This window comes from Schistocerca nitens, chromosome 10 (assembly GCF_023898315.1).
Source record: "Schistocerca nitens isolate TAMUIC-IGC-003100 chromosome 10, iqSchNite1.1, whole genome shotgun sequence".
Taxonomy (NCBI): domain Eukaryota; kingdom Metazoa; phylum Arthropoda; class Insecta; order Orthoptera; family Acrididae; genus Schistocerca; species Schistocerca nitens.
In genome coordinates, this window is record NC_064623.1 from 216,761,469 (window position 1) to 216,780,247 (window position 18,779).

At 45.9% G+C, this 18,779-nt stretch overlaps 1 protein-coding gene across 1 annotated transcript in view; it reads right to left on the reverse strand.

The window, feature by feature from the left end:
- Positions 1-18,779, reverse strand: part of LOC126210650 (esterase FE4-like) — a 180,464-nt gene that overhangs the window by 38,513 nt on the left and 123,172 nt on the right. Inside the window, exon 6 of the mRNA XM_049939980.1 lies at positions 6,053-6,224. Coding sequence (XP_049795937.1) covers positions 6,053-6,224 — 172 coding nt within the window. The remainder of the gene's footprint in view (positions 1-6,052; positions 6,225-18,779) is intronic.

Genomic DNA, 18,779 nt, shown 5'->3' on the forward strand with positions numbered 1-18,779 from the left:
TATGAAGCTTATTTTGGTGGATAACCGAGAGTAATACATACCGACCACTTCAGCTGCCAGAGCAAAGTTCGGAGTAATATTCAGTAACAGGCTTCTACGACAGACACTGATTTGTTTTAATTCTTTGTGTATTATTTTAAATACTGTGATTTTTTGAATTATCTGTTTTAATTTAAAGATAGTTGATCAGCATAAGTGTCCTTAATTACTTTTGAATACAATGTGGGAGTGAACAGTGATCAAAGTGTTACAAATATTTACTATCAAAAACAGTCTTGATCACAATTTATTTATTACAGTGAGCGGTTTCGACCAATACTGTGGTCATCTTCAGACCTACAAGTCATATACAAAGCTTTAGAGGACTACATACATTAAAGAAAATACATAAAGTTATAAAGCTAAAAAAGGATGAATGACCAATGAATAAGGACCTCCTTCTGCTGGAGAGTCACTACTGGAGAAACCAGTGCACATCCCACTTCTGACGGAATGATGTCATTACTAACCAATGGGTTATAGGTCGAATAACAATGTAAAATTTCTTAGTTAAAAGAACATTGTCAAGAATGGAAAATATACACACACTAAACTTGGCGCATTTAACAACTACTGTCAATTAAAAAGCGTTAAAAATATTTAAACATGTAGGATAAATGAACTTCGTTTTGACAGTACATGGGTTGCCCTCTCAAGGCCTGTTAGTGAACCATTTGGAACCACTGGTTGCCATGGTGAAGTTGGACTCCGTTCCAAAGATGTGGCAGCAGACTTCTTTCCACAGAAGTTGTAGTAAAGTCAATATGCAAACTAGTGGTTGCCATGGTGATGATAAACGCCAGTGCAAAGATGTGGCAGCAGGCTTCTTTCTAACGAAGTTGTTGCGAAAGTGGAATGGTAAAGACTGTCACGTCAGACAATGTACTATTGAGCAGCAACATGTCTTTATTGAAACAATAATCAATGAGTAGGCTGCAATAATGGTTAACTGACATGTGTAGTACATGCTGCACAGATACGATTTACTAGTGTAATAAGAGACTTCCGTTTACACAGACTACATAATAATTCTTACAGATCAATACTAAAACAAAAAAAAAAACAAAAAAAACGAGAGGGCACAGTAGTTGTGCATGTTATGAAATATTGTCTATGAAGTTCATACGTAGATTCCATTTTTTTTCATGTAACAATTTTTAAAAAGCATTTCTATGTCTTATGTTGCATGCCAGTGTTATAAACAAATAAAAATAATGAAAATGGAAGGAATTTAAAATTATAACACTATGAGCTGTAGTGTCAAAAATAAAGGGATGTGAATTAGCAATATGGAGTCTTAAAGCATATAAGAAAACATTCTAAAAACAGATAGTCACTCATAAAATAATGTTTGGCGAGATAAAATTGCAAAGAAAAGATAAAATATTTCCTAAACGTCTTAATAATTTGAAAAACGAAGGACAGAAGAGTGAACATTCTAAAGCAAATCGTCGAAAAGCTCAAAGAAATGTTTGTTTTTAAATTCAAGTTGTTCGTTTAAAACAGATAACACATTACTTTTGTGAAGTGAATAGATTTCAATTTCTTCTGAAGTACTTAGCAGTAATCCTTTTGGCACTGTATGTAATATTTTCAAATTATTAGAAATGCAACCCTCAGAACATTTGTATCTATCAAGATGTTGACCAAATATTGATTCGGTACATGCAGTACCAGTAGTATGTTCCTTAAAACATGTTAGAAAGTTACGGCCAGTTTCGCCAATATATTGTTTGTCACAGTCAATACATAATATTTTGTAAACGCCTGACTTTTGGTATATATTTGATTCCCCAATTGTGTGTTTCAGTTTCATCTCTAATGGATTATTGCTGTTGAATGCTATTGTCACGCTTGTATTCTTAAATAATTTATTTATCTGAAATAGGTCCCATGTATGTCATTTTTGTAAATCTCTTCTTGGAATTTATGACAGCATCGTTTGTTTCTTGTAATTTTTGATATAACAGATCAACTTGATAGGAATTATAATTGTTAGCAACTGCTATATCTTTTAAGGTATCAATTTCCTTCTGGATTGCATCAGGTTGAAGAGGTAATTTCAATATTGTATGTATCATTGTTTTAAAAAATGCCATTTTGTATCTTAATGGATGGCATGATGTAGCATTTATTATTACACTGGTTGGTGTGGTTTTTCTATAAATAGAAATATTATGTTTTCCATTCCTGTTTGCAATTGTGAGGTCCAGGAAATTAATACTATTGTTACTTTCATGTTCTAATCTTAATACAAGCTTTGGATGTAAATTATTTAAGTTGTTAGTGAAAGCATCAATTTCTTCCTTAGAACGGTTAAATTTAGCAATGTGTTGCCAACATATCTTTTGTAGTATATAATTTTATTTGTTATTTCTGGATTATTTTTGAAAAATTGAATCTCAACATAATTGACGACTATATCTGTTATAGTGATAGCCAGGGAATTCCCCACTGCAAGTCCATCTCCCTGAATATATATTTTATTATTAAATGAAAAATAATTAAAATCTAGAGTAATTCTTAACAGTTCAATGAACACTACTATTTCTTTGGGGCTCTTGATCTTATGATGTGTTAAGTTATCTTTAATAATACAGACAGTCTCTTGAATAGGTATGTTTGTGTAAAGATTGGTGATGTCCAATGATGCGAACCTTGCGTTTTGTGGAATATCCACATCATAAATTTAGTTAATTCAAAACTGTTCTTACTGCTATAATTTTCTTCATAAGTGTAAAAGGATTTTAAGATTTGATTAAACTTTTTGTTCAGGTTATAAAAGGGACTGCTGATATTAACAATTGGACGAATTGGTAAATTTGGATTGTCTAATTTGATTTGTAATCTCAATTAGGTAAAGTGGGGTTCATAACCTTAAGTGTTATTTGATCTTTAGGTGAAAATATGAAGTCACTATCATCAATCAGCTCTTTAATTTTTGTTTGAAATCTTGAAGTTGGCTCTTTATTAACTTCAGGTATTCCATTGGTGTTAAAAAATTGTAATGTCTTAGAAACATTATCATCTTCACTAACAATGACAAGGGTATTCCCTTTATCTGCCTTGATTGCAATATCTTTATTAGTTATTAACTTCTGGTTGATTTGTTTTACAAGTTTTCATTCATTATTATGTTTATTTTTATCTTTTTTCATTAGTAATGACATTTTTAGTTTTACGTGCAATGTCACCTTTTTCAGAACTACTAAATTGTGCATGTTTTTCAGCAATCTTTACATTAGCAATCACACGTTTAATATTTGCATTGCGCAATTATGGTGCTAAATTATATTTTAGGCCTTTGTTTAAAAGTGTTATCTCAGCAGGAGTAAAAGTAATTTTGGTTAGATTGGTTGCTCTTAGATAAAAATTATGTACATTTGGTGAAACATCTTGTGAGCACACAGTTTAGTGACTAACAAGGGCTGCAATTTTCTTATGTTATTAAGAATAGTTTCTCATACTGAATTAATTTTGTCATCTGTAAAGTTAAGTAACTGTGAAAATATTAATTGTGACAATTGATTGCTAATTTTTAGATGTAAATTCCACATTTCAAGATTTAATGCATCTTTTTCTTTATATTCATATTTAATTTCAGATCTAATCCATAGAATGCTACTCTTCTGTCGTAAAGGTTTTCCTATATCTGATCTGGTATTAAAACTAATATTTACTTAATTAGGAATCACATGATTCATTAGGCATTGTTTGTTAAAAGATATTTTGGCATTAAGTTTCATAATTTTAGTGCATAACCCTCTAAACTTCTTGTAATCTCCAAATACCTGACTTGGTAATAAATTAATTACTTTTGAATACCTCGTAGGAGTGAACAGTGATCAAAGTGTTACAAATATTTACTATCAAAAAGTCTTGATCACAATTTATTTATTATGGTGGCCGGTTTCGACCACTACTGCGGTCATCTTCAGACCTACAAGTCGTAAACAAAGCTTTAATTAGAGGGCTACATACATTAAAGAAAATACATAAAGTTATAAAAGATGAATTACCAATGAGTAAGGACCTCCTTACTCCCTGCTGGAGAATCACTACTGAAGAAATCAGTGCACGTCTTACTATTCTCCAGCAGAATGAGGTCCATTGGTAATTCATCGTTTTATAGCTTTATAACTTTATGTATTTTCTTTAATGTATGTAGCCCTCTAATTAAAGCTTTGTATACGACTTATAGGTCTGAAGATGACCACAGTAGTGGTCAAACACGGTCACTGTAAGAAATAAATTGTGATCAAGACTGTTTTTGATAGTAAATATAAGCATCCTGACTGCCAATTGAGAATGACTGACTTATTTTGTTAAAAAGGAAATCGTGACTGCTCTTTATAAAGATCGACTTGCTTAACGCAGTGGATTAGAGTTTAGCTAAGTTTCTTGTTCTTCCAAATCTGTATTTTAGTAAACTGATGATAGTAAAGGGGTACCTGAAGAGTGGTAATTTCTCCAAGTGTTGATGTATTCCAAGGAACGAGCAGAATTTTTTTGTTTTTTTTTTTAAAAAAAGAAAATAAATTTTTGGAATACTGCTTGTGTGTCTACCTTTTTCCTAATCAGCCATTACCAGTATGTTTGGTCCCAGAATCATCGCACTCTAAAGATTGGTTTGATGCAGCTCTCCACATTAGGCCTCTTCATCTCCACACCACTCCTGCAACCTACATCTTTGATGCCTGAGGGTGCGTTCTATCAACCGATCACTTCTTTTAGCCAAGCTGTGCTATAAATTTCTTTTTTCCCCATGACGATCCAATATCTTCCCCTTTGATATGTGTTGTACCGCCTGCTCTTCAACATTTTTCTGGAGCACTACATTTCAAAATCTTCTATTGTCTTCTTGTCTGAGTTGTTTATCATACATGTTTCACTTCTGTTTACGGCTAAACACCAGACAAATATCTTTGGAAAACATTTAAATTTTAATTTGACTTTAACGAAGTTCTCTTTTTGAGAAATGCTTTTCTTGCTATCTTCTATTTTATATCCTCTCTGCTTAGGTCATCAGCATTTATTTTGATGCCGAAGCAGCAAAACTCATCAACTACTTTTAGTGCTTCATTTCCTTATCTTATTTCCTCAGCATTGCCTGCTTCAATTCGACTAGTCCTATTACCCTTGTTTTACTTGTTGTTCATCTTGACCTTATAACTTCTTTTAGACACTACCCATTCCGTACAAATGCTTTTACAAACCTTGCTTATGTGAGAGAGTTGAAATGTCCTCACCGAAACTCAAGGTCTTTATTTCTTTTCACTGAGCTTTAATCCCCTTTCCAATTTTGTGTTTGGTTTTCAGACTGAACAACATTGGGATGGGCTACAAATCTGTGTCACTCCCTTCTCAGCCACTACTTGCCCTTCTTGTCCTGTCACTCTTGCAGCTACCTTGTAGTTTCCTTTGAAGCTTCATATAACCCTTCACTACCTGTATTTTACCCCTGTTACCTTCCGAATTTCGAAGAGTATATTGCAGTTCACACTGTGAAAACCTCATCATGAGGTTGAAGCTCTTCTGTGCATGGCTGCTTACAAACAGAATTGTTTTTGGAAAGGGTCCATCTTGAGCAAAACAGAATTTTATCTTTGCTTCTATTTCCGGGACAGGTTTCGCTGAAGTTTCAGCACCATCAGTGGACTTTATTTTTTTTTGTTACCACATGCTTTGGGTTTCCTATGTTCTTATTGCACTTGTGTTGTTTCACAGATGGTCGCTTTTTCTGTGAAGACTTGCATTATGCAACTTTGACTGCCATTGTTTACAATTTACGAAAATAAGATGGCGGACAGTCGAACAGATGAAGCTGAATGCAAAACATAGTTCTCGCACGTTCCTGCCTTTGCTGTCTTTGGGATTATGTGGATGATATTTTTCCGAAAGTCTGACCATGCGTAACTTCGGATCATTAACGTAATAAAACAAATCGGTATTGGCTCTTCAGTGGTCCAGCAAGAGACTGAATCTCAGACTCCGGTGCTCTGTGTATACGCACCTGTGGCGGTGACCGACCCTTCGAAGTCGCAGACGCCGACGATGAACGGAACTGGCTGGAAGTCCCCGCTGAGCATGATGTCTGTGGGGTGGCGCGTCATGAAGGCTCCGCCCTCGGCGTCTGGAGGCTCCAGGGTGCCCACGAACGGGAAGATCCAGCTGCGGGCCTTGTCCTGGCAACACGATCCGATGAGCCGAAACATTATGACCACCTGCTGAATAGCGTGCTGTTCCGCTTTTCAAACACAGTACAACAGATTCTGCTTAGCACGGATTCTACAAGTTCTTGACAGGATTGCAGAAGTATGTGGCCTCAGATGTCTTTGCACAGGTCAAGTAATTCCTGAAAATTGTGGAATGGTAGTTTACAGGCATGCAGCTGGTGCCCGACACGTGTTCAAATGGGTACAGGTCAGGCAAATCTGCTGGCCGAGACATCAGTGTCAGTCCACTATAATGCCGCTCAAACTACTGCAGCACGATTATGACCTTGAAACACGGACAGTTATCCTGTTGGAAGATGTCGTCGCCATCAGAGAAGACTTCAACCATGAAAGAGTGCAGGTGGTCCGCACTGACGTTCACATACTTCGCCGCTGTCATGATACCATCGATTACCGCTACAGATCCCATGGAAGCCCAACCCAGTGTAACTCATAGCATAATTCTGCCCACACTGGCCCGCATCTGAGGCGCGGTGCGCGTTTCGTGCAGCCCTTCTCCCGAGTGACGGAGTGTGAGGACCCAACCGTCGACCTGGTGTACAAAGGAGTGTGATTAATTCTACAGGCGACACGTTTCTGTCGATCCACGGTGAAAATTCAGGGACACCATGCCTATTCCAGTCATAGCTGATGATGTCGTTGGGCCAATATGAGAACACGCAGGGTTTGTGTGATGTGGAGCACCATGTTCCACAGTGACCCTTGAACTGTGTGCTCCAAAACACTTGTGTCGGCACCAGCACTGTACTCTGCCGTCAGATCTGCCGCAGATCGCTGCCTACCTGGAACTACACACTGGTGGATCCTACAGGCTCCATGTTTTGTGATGAGACGTGGTCGTCCAGTACCATACGGCCTACTCATTACTTCACGATCCTTCAACCGCTTTCCACAGCTGCTCACGACAGTAGTACGCCAACAGGCGATCAGCTTCACCGTTTTAGAGAGTCTCGTTTCCACCAATAGCACCACAACAATGTCCCCTTTTTCGAAACCGTTAATATCAATGGATTTCCGCATTTGTGGCCCATTGGCCTCTATTCTGCTTAGATCCTTTCCTTACTGCGTCTCGTGCCTGCAACACCATGAGGGGGCATTCAACTTGGAGGTGGGGCAATGTTCGTAATGTCTCGGCTCATCAATAAATAAATGCCGTGTGACTAGTGTTTCCCGTCGGGTAGACCGTTCACTGGGTGCAGGCCTTTCGAGTTGACGCCACTTTGGCGACTTGCTCGTCGATGGGGACGAAATGATGATGATTAGGACAACACAACATCCAGTCCCTGAGCGGAGAAAAATCTCTGACGCAGCCGGGAATCGAACCCGAGCCCTTAGGATTTACATTCTCTCGCACTGACCACTTTTTTTTTACACTAAATGAAATGCATCCTCTGCAAAAAAAAAAAAAAAAAAGAAAAAAAATCATTGTAAAACAAATTACAAATTTAAAGGAACAGGGATGTTGTTTTTATTTATTTATTTGTTTTCAATAAAGATCACTCTGTTAAAAGGAACATGTAGATCATTTGATGGTATAGTATGTGCATTACATATTGAGTGGTGAGAGAAACGTGAGGTTCACTATCAGCTGTCAAACGTGCACACCGACTGCACCTGGCACATCCCAACTGCGTGGGGGGGGGGGGGGGGGTCGACGAAGACTGCCTGAAGATAGTTGCCAAAGGGTTTCCGATAGTGTGACCATCTACGAACATCATTGTGGGCTTGCTGCAAGAAATACCAAAGGTCACGTCGCGATTTGGCAGCATCCCCATAGAGGTACGCGATCGTCCAACCTTTGACCCAGATGATCGACTGTGATTTAGTCGCCGGAAAGTAGTCACTCTCCGGATGTAATAAGGAAGCAGATGTAATATGTTGCGGGGTCACACGGAGGTATCAAGCTACCATCTGTCTTCCTAGGAGCCAGACGTCCTCCACCGCGATACAAGTTAAGCGGTGATGGTCGTCATCCACTTGGCGACATTTCGGGCATAGTGGAGTGTCCACTAGTCCAATTGCATGCAGCCGTTGGTTGGTGTTGAACTTGCCACAGGCGACAGAGAACCACAGTGCCCGAATGAAGGTAGGAAGGAATTTTTGGTGCACATGTCTTCAAATCTTCGGCCAATGCAACCTGGGGTGTTTGAGTTCAATGACATTACGACTTATCCGTCGTAGCAGCCAAGCATAAAAATCCATCACGCGTGGCAGTCTCGTGCGCGGAAGCTCGTCTCTGATATAACTAAGTTCCAAGATAAATGTTGATACATGAGCAAAATGTGGTGTAATGTTGCCCACCGCCACCGGAGGTATGAGGGACGCTGGAACCAGGAGATCCAGTAGGCGGGATGTAAGGGAATCACGCCCGCTACGCCATTGCTTGCACATCGTGGCTAGAAGGAGCGCCGTCGCTCGGCAGTGAACATTCGTAAGTCCGAGTCCCCCCTTGTCCGTAGGGAGCGTGAGCGTTGCGTATCGCACCTTGAGGGGGCGATCCAATCATCACAAAATAGCCTAGTGCTGATTGAAGTCGACGTCCGAGCGTGAGTGGTAGGGGGCAGTATCTGCGAAATATGCACCATTTGAGAAATCACATAAGTGTTCAGATACTCGACTCGCTGCAAAGGATCAAGGCGCCGTAGGAAATGTTGTCGGACCATGGTACGTGTTGTCTGTAAAATACGTCGGTAGTTAACTGCCGCAGCATGTTTTACAGATGAGGTAAAGTCTATGCCGAGATAGCGGAATCGTTGCACATAAGGAAACTGACTGAGTTCTTCCGGCGTAAGGCCCCTTTCCAACCGGCATTGCCGCCGATTTGTTCATGTTCACTGCACTACCCGCCGTCACACTGTGGTCCAACAACAGTTCCAGGACCGTCTTCACCTCTTCCTCAGAACGAACGAGCAGCAGGAGGTCGTCCGCATAGGCACGACATTTGAAGGTGTAGCCCCACAGTTCCATCCCAGAAAGAGAATTTGTTAGCCTCCCAAGTAATGGTTCCAACGCTATCGCGAACAGCAGCATCGAAAGAGGGCAGCCCTGGCGAATGGATCGTCGAATTTGAATGGGCCCTGCTATACGCCCATTATTTTTTTTTTATTTTGGTTTTAGGGCGCAAAACTGCTATGGTCATTAGCGCCCGGTCCGCGACTGAGGAAAGAATAAAAACTGAAAATGGAAAACAGCAAAAATGGGAAAAAAACTCAAAAAATTGGACACGAAAAGCAGAAACAAGGCTTAAAAGTCCACTACAGAGAGGGGTTGATGGTCCCCGATAAAACTTCAAATGACTGACGTCATTTCACTGTCACTAATAAACTGGAGAACGCGGTCGGCTGAGCGCGTGTCATCTGCTAAAATCGACGATAGATCAGGCGATAGCTGTAGACGGGAGCGTAACGGATTAAAATAGGGGCATTCAATTAAAAGGTGTCTTACGGTCCACAGCTGAGAGCAGTGGGGACAGAGTGGGGGAGGATCGCCGCTTAAAAGATGCCGATGGCTAAAACGACAGTGCCCTATCCGGAGTCTAGCTAAAATTACCTCCTCCCGACGACGCGTTCGGGAGGAAGATGTCCAAGCGCAAGGAAGGGCTTTCACTTCCCGCAATTTATTGCGGGGAAGTGTTGACCAATGCGCATGCCATAAATGAGCAACTTTGCGACATAAACCGCTCCGTAGATCGGTGAAGGGAAGCGACTGAATAGCTGGCCGAGGAAGAGAAACTGCAGCCTTGGCTGCTATATCAGCCGCCTCATTCCCACAGATACCAGCGTGTCCCGGGAGCCAGAGGAACGCCACCGAGACGCCCCCCAGGTGGAGCAAGCGCAGACAGTCCTGAATCCGGTGGACCAGAGGGTGCACAGGGTAAAGAGCTTGGAGACTGAGGAGAGAGCTGAGAGAATCTGAGCAGATTACGTACTGTATCCGCTGATGGCGGCGGATGTAGTGGACAGCCTGGAGAACAGCGAAAAGCTCCGCAGTATAAACACTGGTCGGGAAGCCGAAAGTGATTTGGGGCGTCGCCAACAATATAGGCACTCCCTACACCCAACGATGTTTTCGAGCCGTCGGTGTAAATAAAGGTGGCGTCTGTCATTTGTGCACATAGAGCAGCAAATGCCCGACGATAAACAAGTGAAGGCGTACCATCCTTGGGAAATTGACAAAGATCACGGAGCAGACAGATCCGGGGACGAAGCCAAGGCGGTGCTGTACCCCAAGTTGTCAAGAAGGTTTTAGGAAAGCGGAAGGAAAGAGAATGGAGCAGTTGACGGAAGCGGACTCCCGGGGGTAGTAGGGAGGAGGACCGGCCTGCATACCCTACATCAAAGGAGGCGTCGAAAAAAGGGTCATGGGCTGGATTAGCAGGCATGGAAGACAGATGGCTAGCATAACGGCTCAGAAGGACCGCTCGCCGATTGGACAGCGGAGGTTCAGCAGTCTCAGCATAAAGGCTTTCCACAGGGCTAGTGTAAAAAGCTCCAGACGCTAAACGTAATCCACGGTGGTGGATAGAGTCGAGACGCCGAAGAATAGACGGCCGAGCAGAGGAGTAGACGATGCTTCCATAGTCCAATTTCGAGCGCACTAAGGCGCGATAGAGGCGGAGAAGGACCACTCGGTCCGCTCCCCAGGAGGTACCATTCAGGACACGGAGGGTGTTGAGCGTTCGCTGACAGCGAGCCGAAAGATAGGAAACGTGGGAGGACCAGCACAGTTTTCTGTCAAACATAAGACCCAAGAATTTAGTGACGTCTGAAAACGGAAGGTTGACAGGACCTAGATGTAAGGAGGGCGGAAGAAACTCCTTACGTCGCCAAAAATTAATACAAACGGTCTTACTGGGAGAAAAACGGAAGCCGGTTTCGAGGCTCCAAGAGTGGAGGCGATCGAGACATCCTTGAAGACGTCGTTCAAGAAGGCTGGTCCGTTGAGAGCTGTAGTAGATCGCAAAATCGTCCACAAAGAGGGAGCCCGAGACGTCAGGAAGGAGACAATCCATAATTGGATTTATAGCGATGGCAAACAGTACAACACTCAGCACGGAGCCCTGGGGTACCCCGTTTTCTTGAGAGAAAGTACGGGAGAGAGTAGTGTTCACCCGCACCCTAAATGTTCGCTCTGCCATAAATTCGCGAAGAAAAAGGGGCAGCCGGCCTCGAAAGCCCCAAGAGAACAGTGTGCGGAGGATGCCTGTCCTCCAACAGGTATCGTATGCTCTCTCCAGATCAAAAAATAGCCGGCCGAAGTGGCCGTGCGGTTAAAGGCGCTGCAGTATGGAACCGCAAGACCGCTACGATCGCAGGTTCGAATCCTGCCTCGGGCATGGATGTTTGTGGTGTCCTTAGGTTAGTTAGGTTTAACTAGTTCTAAGTTCTAGGGGACTAATGACCTCAGCAGTTGAGTCCCATAGTGCTCAGAGCCATTTGAACCATTTTTCAAAAAATATTGCGACTGTTTGGCGTTTCCGGAGAAAATTGTTCATGATATAAGTGGAGAGAGCAACAAGATGGTCAACTGCAGAGCGATGCTTTCGGAATCCGCATTGGGCAGGTGTTAAAAGACTGCGGGATTCCAGCCACCAAGCCAAACGGTAATTCACCATACGCTCCAAAATCTTACAGACACTACTCGTGAGAGAAATGGGGCGATAACTAGAGGGGAGATGTTTGTCCTTTCCAGGTTTCGGAATGGAAACGACGATAGCTTCCCGCCATCGTCTGGGAAAGGTACTGTCGGTCCAAATTCGATTATAAAGGCGAAGGAGGTAACGCAGACTATGGGTTGATAAATGCAGCAACATTTGGACATGGATACCATCCGATCCAGGGGCGGAGGAGCGAGAAGAAGAGAGGGCATGTTGGAGTTCCCGCATGGAGAAAACAGTATTGTAGCTTTCGCGATTTTGAGAGGAGAAAGCAAGAGGTCGCACTTCCGCTGCACGTTTCTTCGGGAGAAACGCTGGCGGGTAATTTGAAGAGCTCGAAATCTCAGCAAAGTGCTGACCCAATGAGTTAGAAATTGCGACGGGGTCCACTAAGGTATCATGCGCGACAGTGAGCCCAGAGACCGGGGAGAAACTAGGCGCGCCTGAGAACCGTCGAAGCCGACTCCAAACTTCCGAGGAGGGAGTGAAGGTGTTAAAGGAGCTAATAAAGAATTGCCAGCTTGCCTTCTTGCTATCGCGGATGACGCGACGGCATCGCGCACGGAGTTGCTTATAGCGGATACAGTTTGCTAAAGTAGGATGGTGACGGAAAATGCGAAGAGCACGTCGCCGCTCACGGATTGCGTCACGGCATGCCTCGTTCCACCAAGGAACTGGGGGGCGCCGGGGCAATTCGGAGGTGCGTGGAATGGAACGTTCCGCAGCTGTAAGAATAACGTCGGTAATATGTGTGACCTCATCGTCGACGCTGGGAAAGCGACGGTCATCGAATGTCGCTAGGGACGAAAAAAGTGTCCAATCGGCTTGGGCAAACTTCCAGCGTCGCGGGCGCGTATATGGCAGTTGAGGCTGCAGCCTAAGGACACATGGAAAGTGGTCACTCGAGTGTGTATCATCAAGGGCGAACCATTCGAAGCGCCGAGCAAGCGGAACAGTACCGATCGCAAGGTCCAAATGAGATAATTTTGTCGTGGAGGCAGACAAAAACGTGGGGACCCCAGTGTTGAGGCAAACTAGATCCGCTTGGTGGAAGACGTCTAGCAATAGGGAGCCACGTGGACAAGGATGTGGAGATCCCCAAAGCGGGTGGTGGGCATTGAAGTCCCCAACCAGCAAATAGGGGGGTGGAAGCTGACCAAGAAGATGAAGGAGATCAGCTCGTGCCATTGGTGTGGACGATGGAATGTATACAGTACAAAGAGAGAACGTGTATCCAGAAAGGGAAAGACGGACGGCGACAGCTTGGAAGGAACTGTCTAAGGGGATTGGATGATAATGGAGAGTATCATGGAGAAGAATCATGAGTCCTCCATGGGCTGGAGTGCCTTCCACAGAAGGAAGGTCATATCGGACAGACTGAAAATGAGGGAGAACAAAGCGGTCATTAGGACGCAGCTTTGTTTCCTGAAGACAGAAGATGACCGGCGAGTAGGATCGTAAGAGGATCGACAATTCATCCCGATTGGCTCGAATGCCGCGGATATTCCAGTGGATAATGGACATAGGGTGAACAGAAAATGGAGGAATGTGACCAAGGTTGCTGTCAACTGAACGACTGCTCAGAGCTTGCGACCGACAGCATGGAATGGCGTTCGGCCGAAGGCAGAAGATCCTGATCCATAGGTTGGTCAGGAGCAGCTCCTGCCACCAGCGATCGGCCGGTTGACCGGCCACCAGCAGTGCGCCTCGGCGACACAGAAGACGGCCGAGGGCGATTTCCGCCAGGTGGCGCTGTGGATGGGACACGCCTTGGCGGAGAAGGAGAGGAACTGGGTTTCTTTGTAGCCTTCTTGGAAGTATGAGGTTTAGAGGAAGGAGGAACCGATGGTGGTGAAGTTGCCGTACGTAAAAACTCTTCACGAGTATGCTCTTTCTTCGAAGACTTGGTGTCTGACTTTTGGGCTCGAGATTTAGCAGAACCCGACGAAGGGTGAGCCATAGAGTGGGCAGGCGAAAGTGGTGAAGTTGAACGGGCGATCTTTGCGCTGGCCGATCGGACGACCGTGGCACTAAAGGTGAGGTCGCAAGTCTGCGTGGCCGCCTCCTTTGTTGGCCGAGGAGAAGCAAGGACAGTGCTGTATTTGCCTGTCTGAGGCACGGTGGGCTGTCGACTGGCGAACAACTTCCGAGCAGCAAAGGTCGACACCTTTTCCTTCACTCTTATTTCCTGGATGAGCTTTTCGTCCTTAAAAACTGGACAATCTCTAGAGGAAGCAGCGTGGTCACCCATACAGTTGATGCAGCGAGGGGATGGAGGTGGACAAGCACCCTCATGGGCATCCCTGCCACACGTAACACATTTGGCCGGATTAGAACAGGACTGGCTGGTGTGATTGAATCGCTGGCACCGATAGCAACGCGTAGGGTTTGGGACGTAAGGACGAACGGAAATTATCTCATAGCCTGCTTTGATTTTCGATGGGAGTTGCACTTTGTCAAATGTCAAAAAGACAGTGCGGGTTGGAATGATCTTCGTGTCAACCCTTTTCATAACCCTATGAACAGCCGTTACGCCCTGGTCTGACAGGTAGTGCTGAATTTCTTCGTCAGACAGTCCATCGAGGGAGCGTGTATAAACAACTCCACGCGAGGAATTTAAGGTACGGTGCGGTTCCACCCGGACAGGGAAAGTGTGTAGTAGTGAGGTACGCAGCAATTTTTGTGCCTGGAGGGCACTGTGTGTTTCTAACAACAGGGTGCCATTCCGTAATCTGGAACAAGACTTTACAGGACCTGCAATTGCGTCGACACCTTTCTGAATTATGAAAGGGTTGACTGTGGAGAAGTCGTGACCTTCGTCAGACCGAGAAACAACAAGGAACTGTGGCAACGATGGAAGAACTGACTGTGGTTGAGACTCAGTGAACTTACGTTTGTGAGCAGACATAGTGGAAGATGAGGAAACCATTGCGGAAGAATCCCCCATGATTACCGGCGTCTCCGATGGCGCGCTCCTCCCTTGTGGGGGCCCTCTCTGAGGGCACTCCCGCCTTAGATGATTGTTCACACCTCAGGTCACACCTCCCGACAAACGGACGGAGGGACCAATCGGCACTTTCGGAAGGTATCAGCTCGGGTAATCACCCCTCCCTGGGCCTGGCCGTTACCAGGGGGTACGTACGTGTCCTACCTGTCTACCCGGGGCGGGGAATTACGCGTTACCCCGTCACCGGCTACGCATGGAAGTGCGTGGGTCGGCCTTCAGACACGCACAGGGAGGAAGAAAGAGAAAGGGAAAGGGAAAGGAAAGAAGAGGTCTCAAACGCCGCAGCGGAGAAAAGGGTAGAGAGAAGAGGTAAGGAAAAGAGAGGGACAAAGGAAGGACGAAGACTTACAAGTAAGGAAGGCGAAGAATGTGGTACATTTACAAGCGTCCGTCTCCGGACGTAGGCACAAACCATTCCCCCAGAGGGGGAGAAAAGGAAGGAAAGAGCCAGAGGTGAGGGGGGGGGGGCGAAGATGGGGGATGGGGAAGGATGCGGAAAGGGAAGGTATGCAGCCCGGAAAGGAAGGAAGGCCACATCAGCTCGGGGTCCCGTGCTCGCTACGCACGTATCCACAAAAGAGTTGTGGATCCCCTGGGGGGTATACGCCCATTAATCTGTACCAAGGATTGTGCGCCCCCATAAAGCCTTCTAATGAGACCAGTAAAACGGTCTGGAAATCCCATTTGTTCCAGTACAGCGTACAGATAGTTGTGGCGCACCTTATCAAAAGCACTGTCAAAATCAACCGCCACCATCGCCGCTTTAAGCCGGCACTCCTCCGCCAGCGCTATCACATCACGGCATTCGCCAGTAGCTGTTTGCACATTCACCGATCCACCCGGTGTCGTCTGTTCTGGAGAGAGAACGCTACGAATTAACATGCGACATCGGGACGCTAGCAACCGTGCAAAGATCTTATAGTCGGCATTAAGCAGGGTGATGGGGCGATAATGTGTGACCGTAATCCCTGGCTTCGGTTTATGTACTGGCACCAAGAGGCCTTCCATAAAAGCCGGTGGAATAGGCGCATCGGAATTTAACATCTCGTTGTACATTTCCGTCTATCGCGGTGCCATTTCGTTGCGAAACTTTGGGTAAAATTCAGCAGGAAGCCCATCAATTCCTGGGGACCGATTCAGCGCACCTTGTGCGATCGCATCATGTACTTCCTCACAGCTAATGGTTTCCAGTAAGGTTCCCGCGGCTTCCACCGTCAGTGTACGGGAGACGTGCGTGGCTATACGGTCGAGGTTATCGACAGGGGCTGCTTCTTCCCGATAGATGTGTTGGTAATGGTCGACAAATGCTGTCACTCTTCGGTCTTGGCGGGTAATTAATTCCCGTAACAAAACGCGTCGTCGATGCTTTCGTTCATTCACGACGTGGTGCATGGAAGGAATCCTGTGCCTTATCGTATCTTGACATCTGGCGCCCACCATGGTTCCCTGAAGATGTTTCCGAGCTAAAGCCACTAGTTGAGCTTTTATCCTTTTGGGTTCGATCCAAATGTCCTGTCCCGGCGGACCATCATCCAGGTCGCGCAGCGCTGCAAGATAAAAGTCGGTCGTACGGCGGCGCCATTCTGCCATCTCCCTGCTATATGAGATGAACGTACGGCGAAGCGCCGGTTTAGCACAAGTCAGCCACCAATCAAGCTTCGTCGCATACCTTCCAACCCTTCGCTCGCACATCGTTCATGTCTCAAGGATCCGTTGACGGCATTCAGGATGTTGAATGTTTAGTTTCCACGGGGCCTTACTGTTCCACACCTCTCTACGGGAAGATGCACGTACAGATGTAAGCGCTATGATGCCAATGGCCAGCGTTCCGCGTCCTGGACATCATTTGCATGAGCCCGTGAGATACAAATGCGATCTAACCTGCTCGCCGAATGACTTGTCACATAGGTGTATCCCGGTGCATCTCCATGTCGTAATTCCCACGTGTCTCTAAGTACAAGGTCGTTGACAACGATTCGCAACTCCTGGCTGATGTTTGCTTGCGGCCATTGGTCTTTCTGGCTGAGAACGAAATCTCCACCAATTATTACACATTCATAACGTCCATGGAGTAGTGAGGCAATGTCTTTTGCATAAAATCGCGCCCTTTCCCGCCGCCGATTATTTCCCGACGGTGCATAAAGATTGATGATGCGTGTCCGAAACGTCGTGAAAGCCATTCCCCTGGCCGACGGAAGATTACACACGTTTCCCACTGGGAAGCCATCTCGCACGTTAACCGCCATCCCACTCCCATTGTGATCTCCATGTGACCAATAGGATTGGTAGCCGGCGATGTATGGAAGTGCAGCTATGTGGACTTCCTGCAGCAAAGCAATATCCACATCAGATGCCCAAATCGTTTCCTTCAGTAGGTGTATTTTGGCCGGTGAACGCACGTCATTTATATTTAATGTCGCAATACGGTTCGCATGGCGTTGAATCCCACTCTGTCGAGGCGCAACAACATCTCCCTGCATCGGCGCTGGGGGCTGAGTTATAAGACGTTCTCTCGCCCCTCTCCCTTCACCTTCAGCAATTATTAGGCCGTCTTCGTGAGTGCCGGCTGCCTCTGTGTGACGTCCGGCGCCTCCTCAATATCCTCATACCACATCTTTTCAGGCAGTGATATATTCGTGTCCGTAGCCACAGCATCTGCGGCTGGAGAGCCAACTGGTTGTGAGTCCTCTTCAGCATCACCACGTCCCGGTACCGTCAATATGACAGACCGCTGCGGGTCTGATCGAACAGTTTCCATTGCCTCGTCCTGTCTCGTAGAGGCTGTTGTGTCGTCTTGGTCCACAGGCACATCGTCGTCGGGGCAAGCGGAGTCATCCCGAGGACATGTCGTGCGACGCCGCCGTTTCCTCCTTTTCGGGGAACGTTGTTTGCGTGTCCTTCCTTCCGTGTCCTCAGATTGTAGGGAATCACGGCTGCCCGACAGAAAAGCATCCGTAGGAACTGGAAGTGTTTCGAGTCCCATCGTTGTACTTGGCGGGAGTTCGGTCGAAGCTGATGTTGTCGTCACAGAGTGCGTTCCAGACGGAACAGCATCCGTAGTGGCTGGAACTGCTCCGTGTACTATCGGTGTGCTTGGTGGGAGTTCGGTGTCATCTGATGTTGTCGCCGTAGATTGTATGCTCGACGGAGCAGCATCCTCTGTCATCCCGACGTCTGCTACAAGGTTTCGGAGAGTGCCATCTTGATCTTCCACCGGGGCTGTGTCCTTTCGGTCATCAGCGGACGCAGTGAGGGCTTCGGCATAGGTGATCGGTAGTACTGTCATCGCCGGCGACGGCTCCCGCACATCTGAAGGCAGTTGCGTAATCCGCCGTTGCGTACAGTTCGACCTGAGGTGTCCCTCCTGGCCACAGCCAGAACATGTACGTGGTTGACCATCGTAAATCACCACCGCCCGACAACCACCAATTGTCAGATAGGACGGTACACCGAGCGAGGTGGCGCAGTGGTTAGCACACTGGACTCGCATTCGGGAGGACGACGGTTCAATCCCGTCTCCGGCCATCCTGATTTAGGTTTTCCGTGATTTCCTTAAATCGCTTCAGGCAAATGCCGGGATGGTTCCTTTAAAAAGGGCACGGCCGATTTCCTTCCCCATCCTTCCCTCACCCGAACTTGCGCTCCGTCTCTAATGACCTCGTTGTCGACGGGACGTTAAACACTAATATCCTATCCTATCCTATAGGACGGTACATGCTTCTGAAGATCAATAGTGATCTGTCGCACTCCGTTAAGAACGGGGTACGTGGTGAATTGTGTCCTCCGTTCTGCTGTGTGATCATGTACCGTGCCGTATGGCTTAAAAGCCTCGATAACGTCG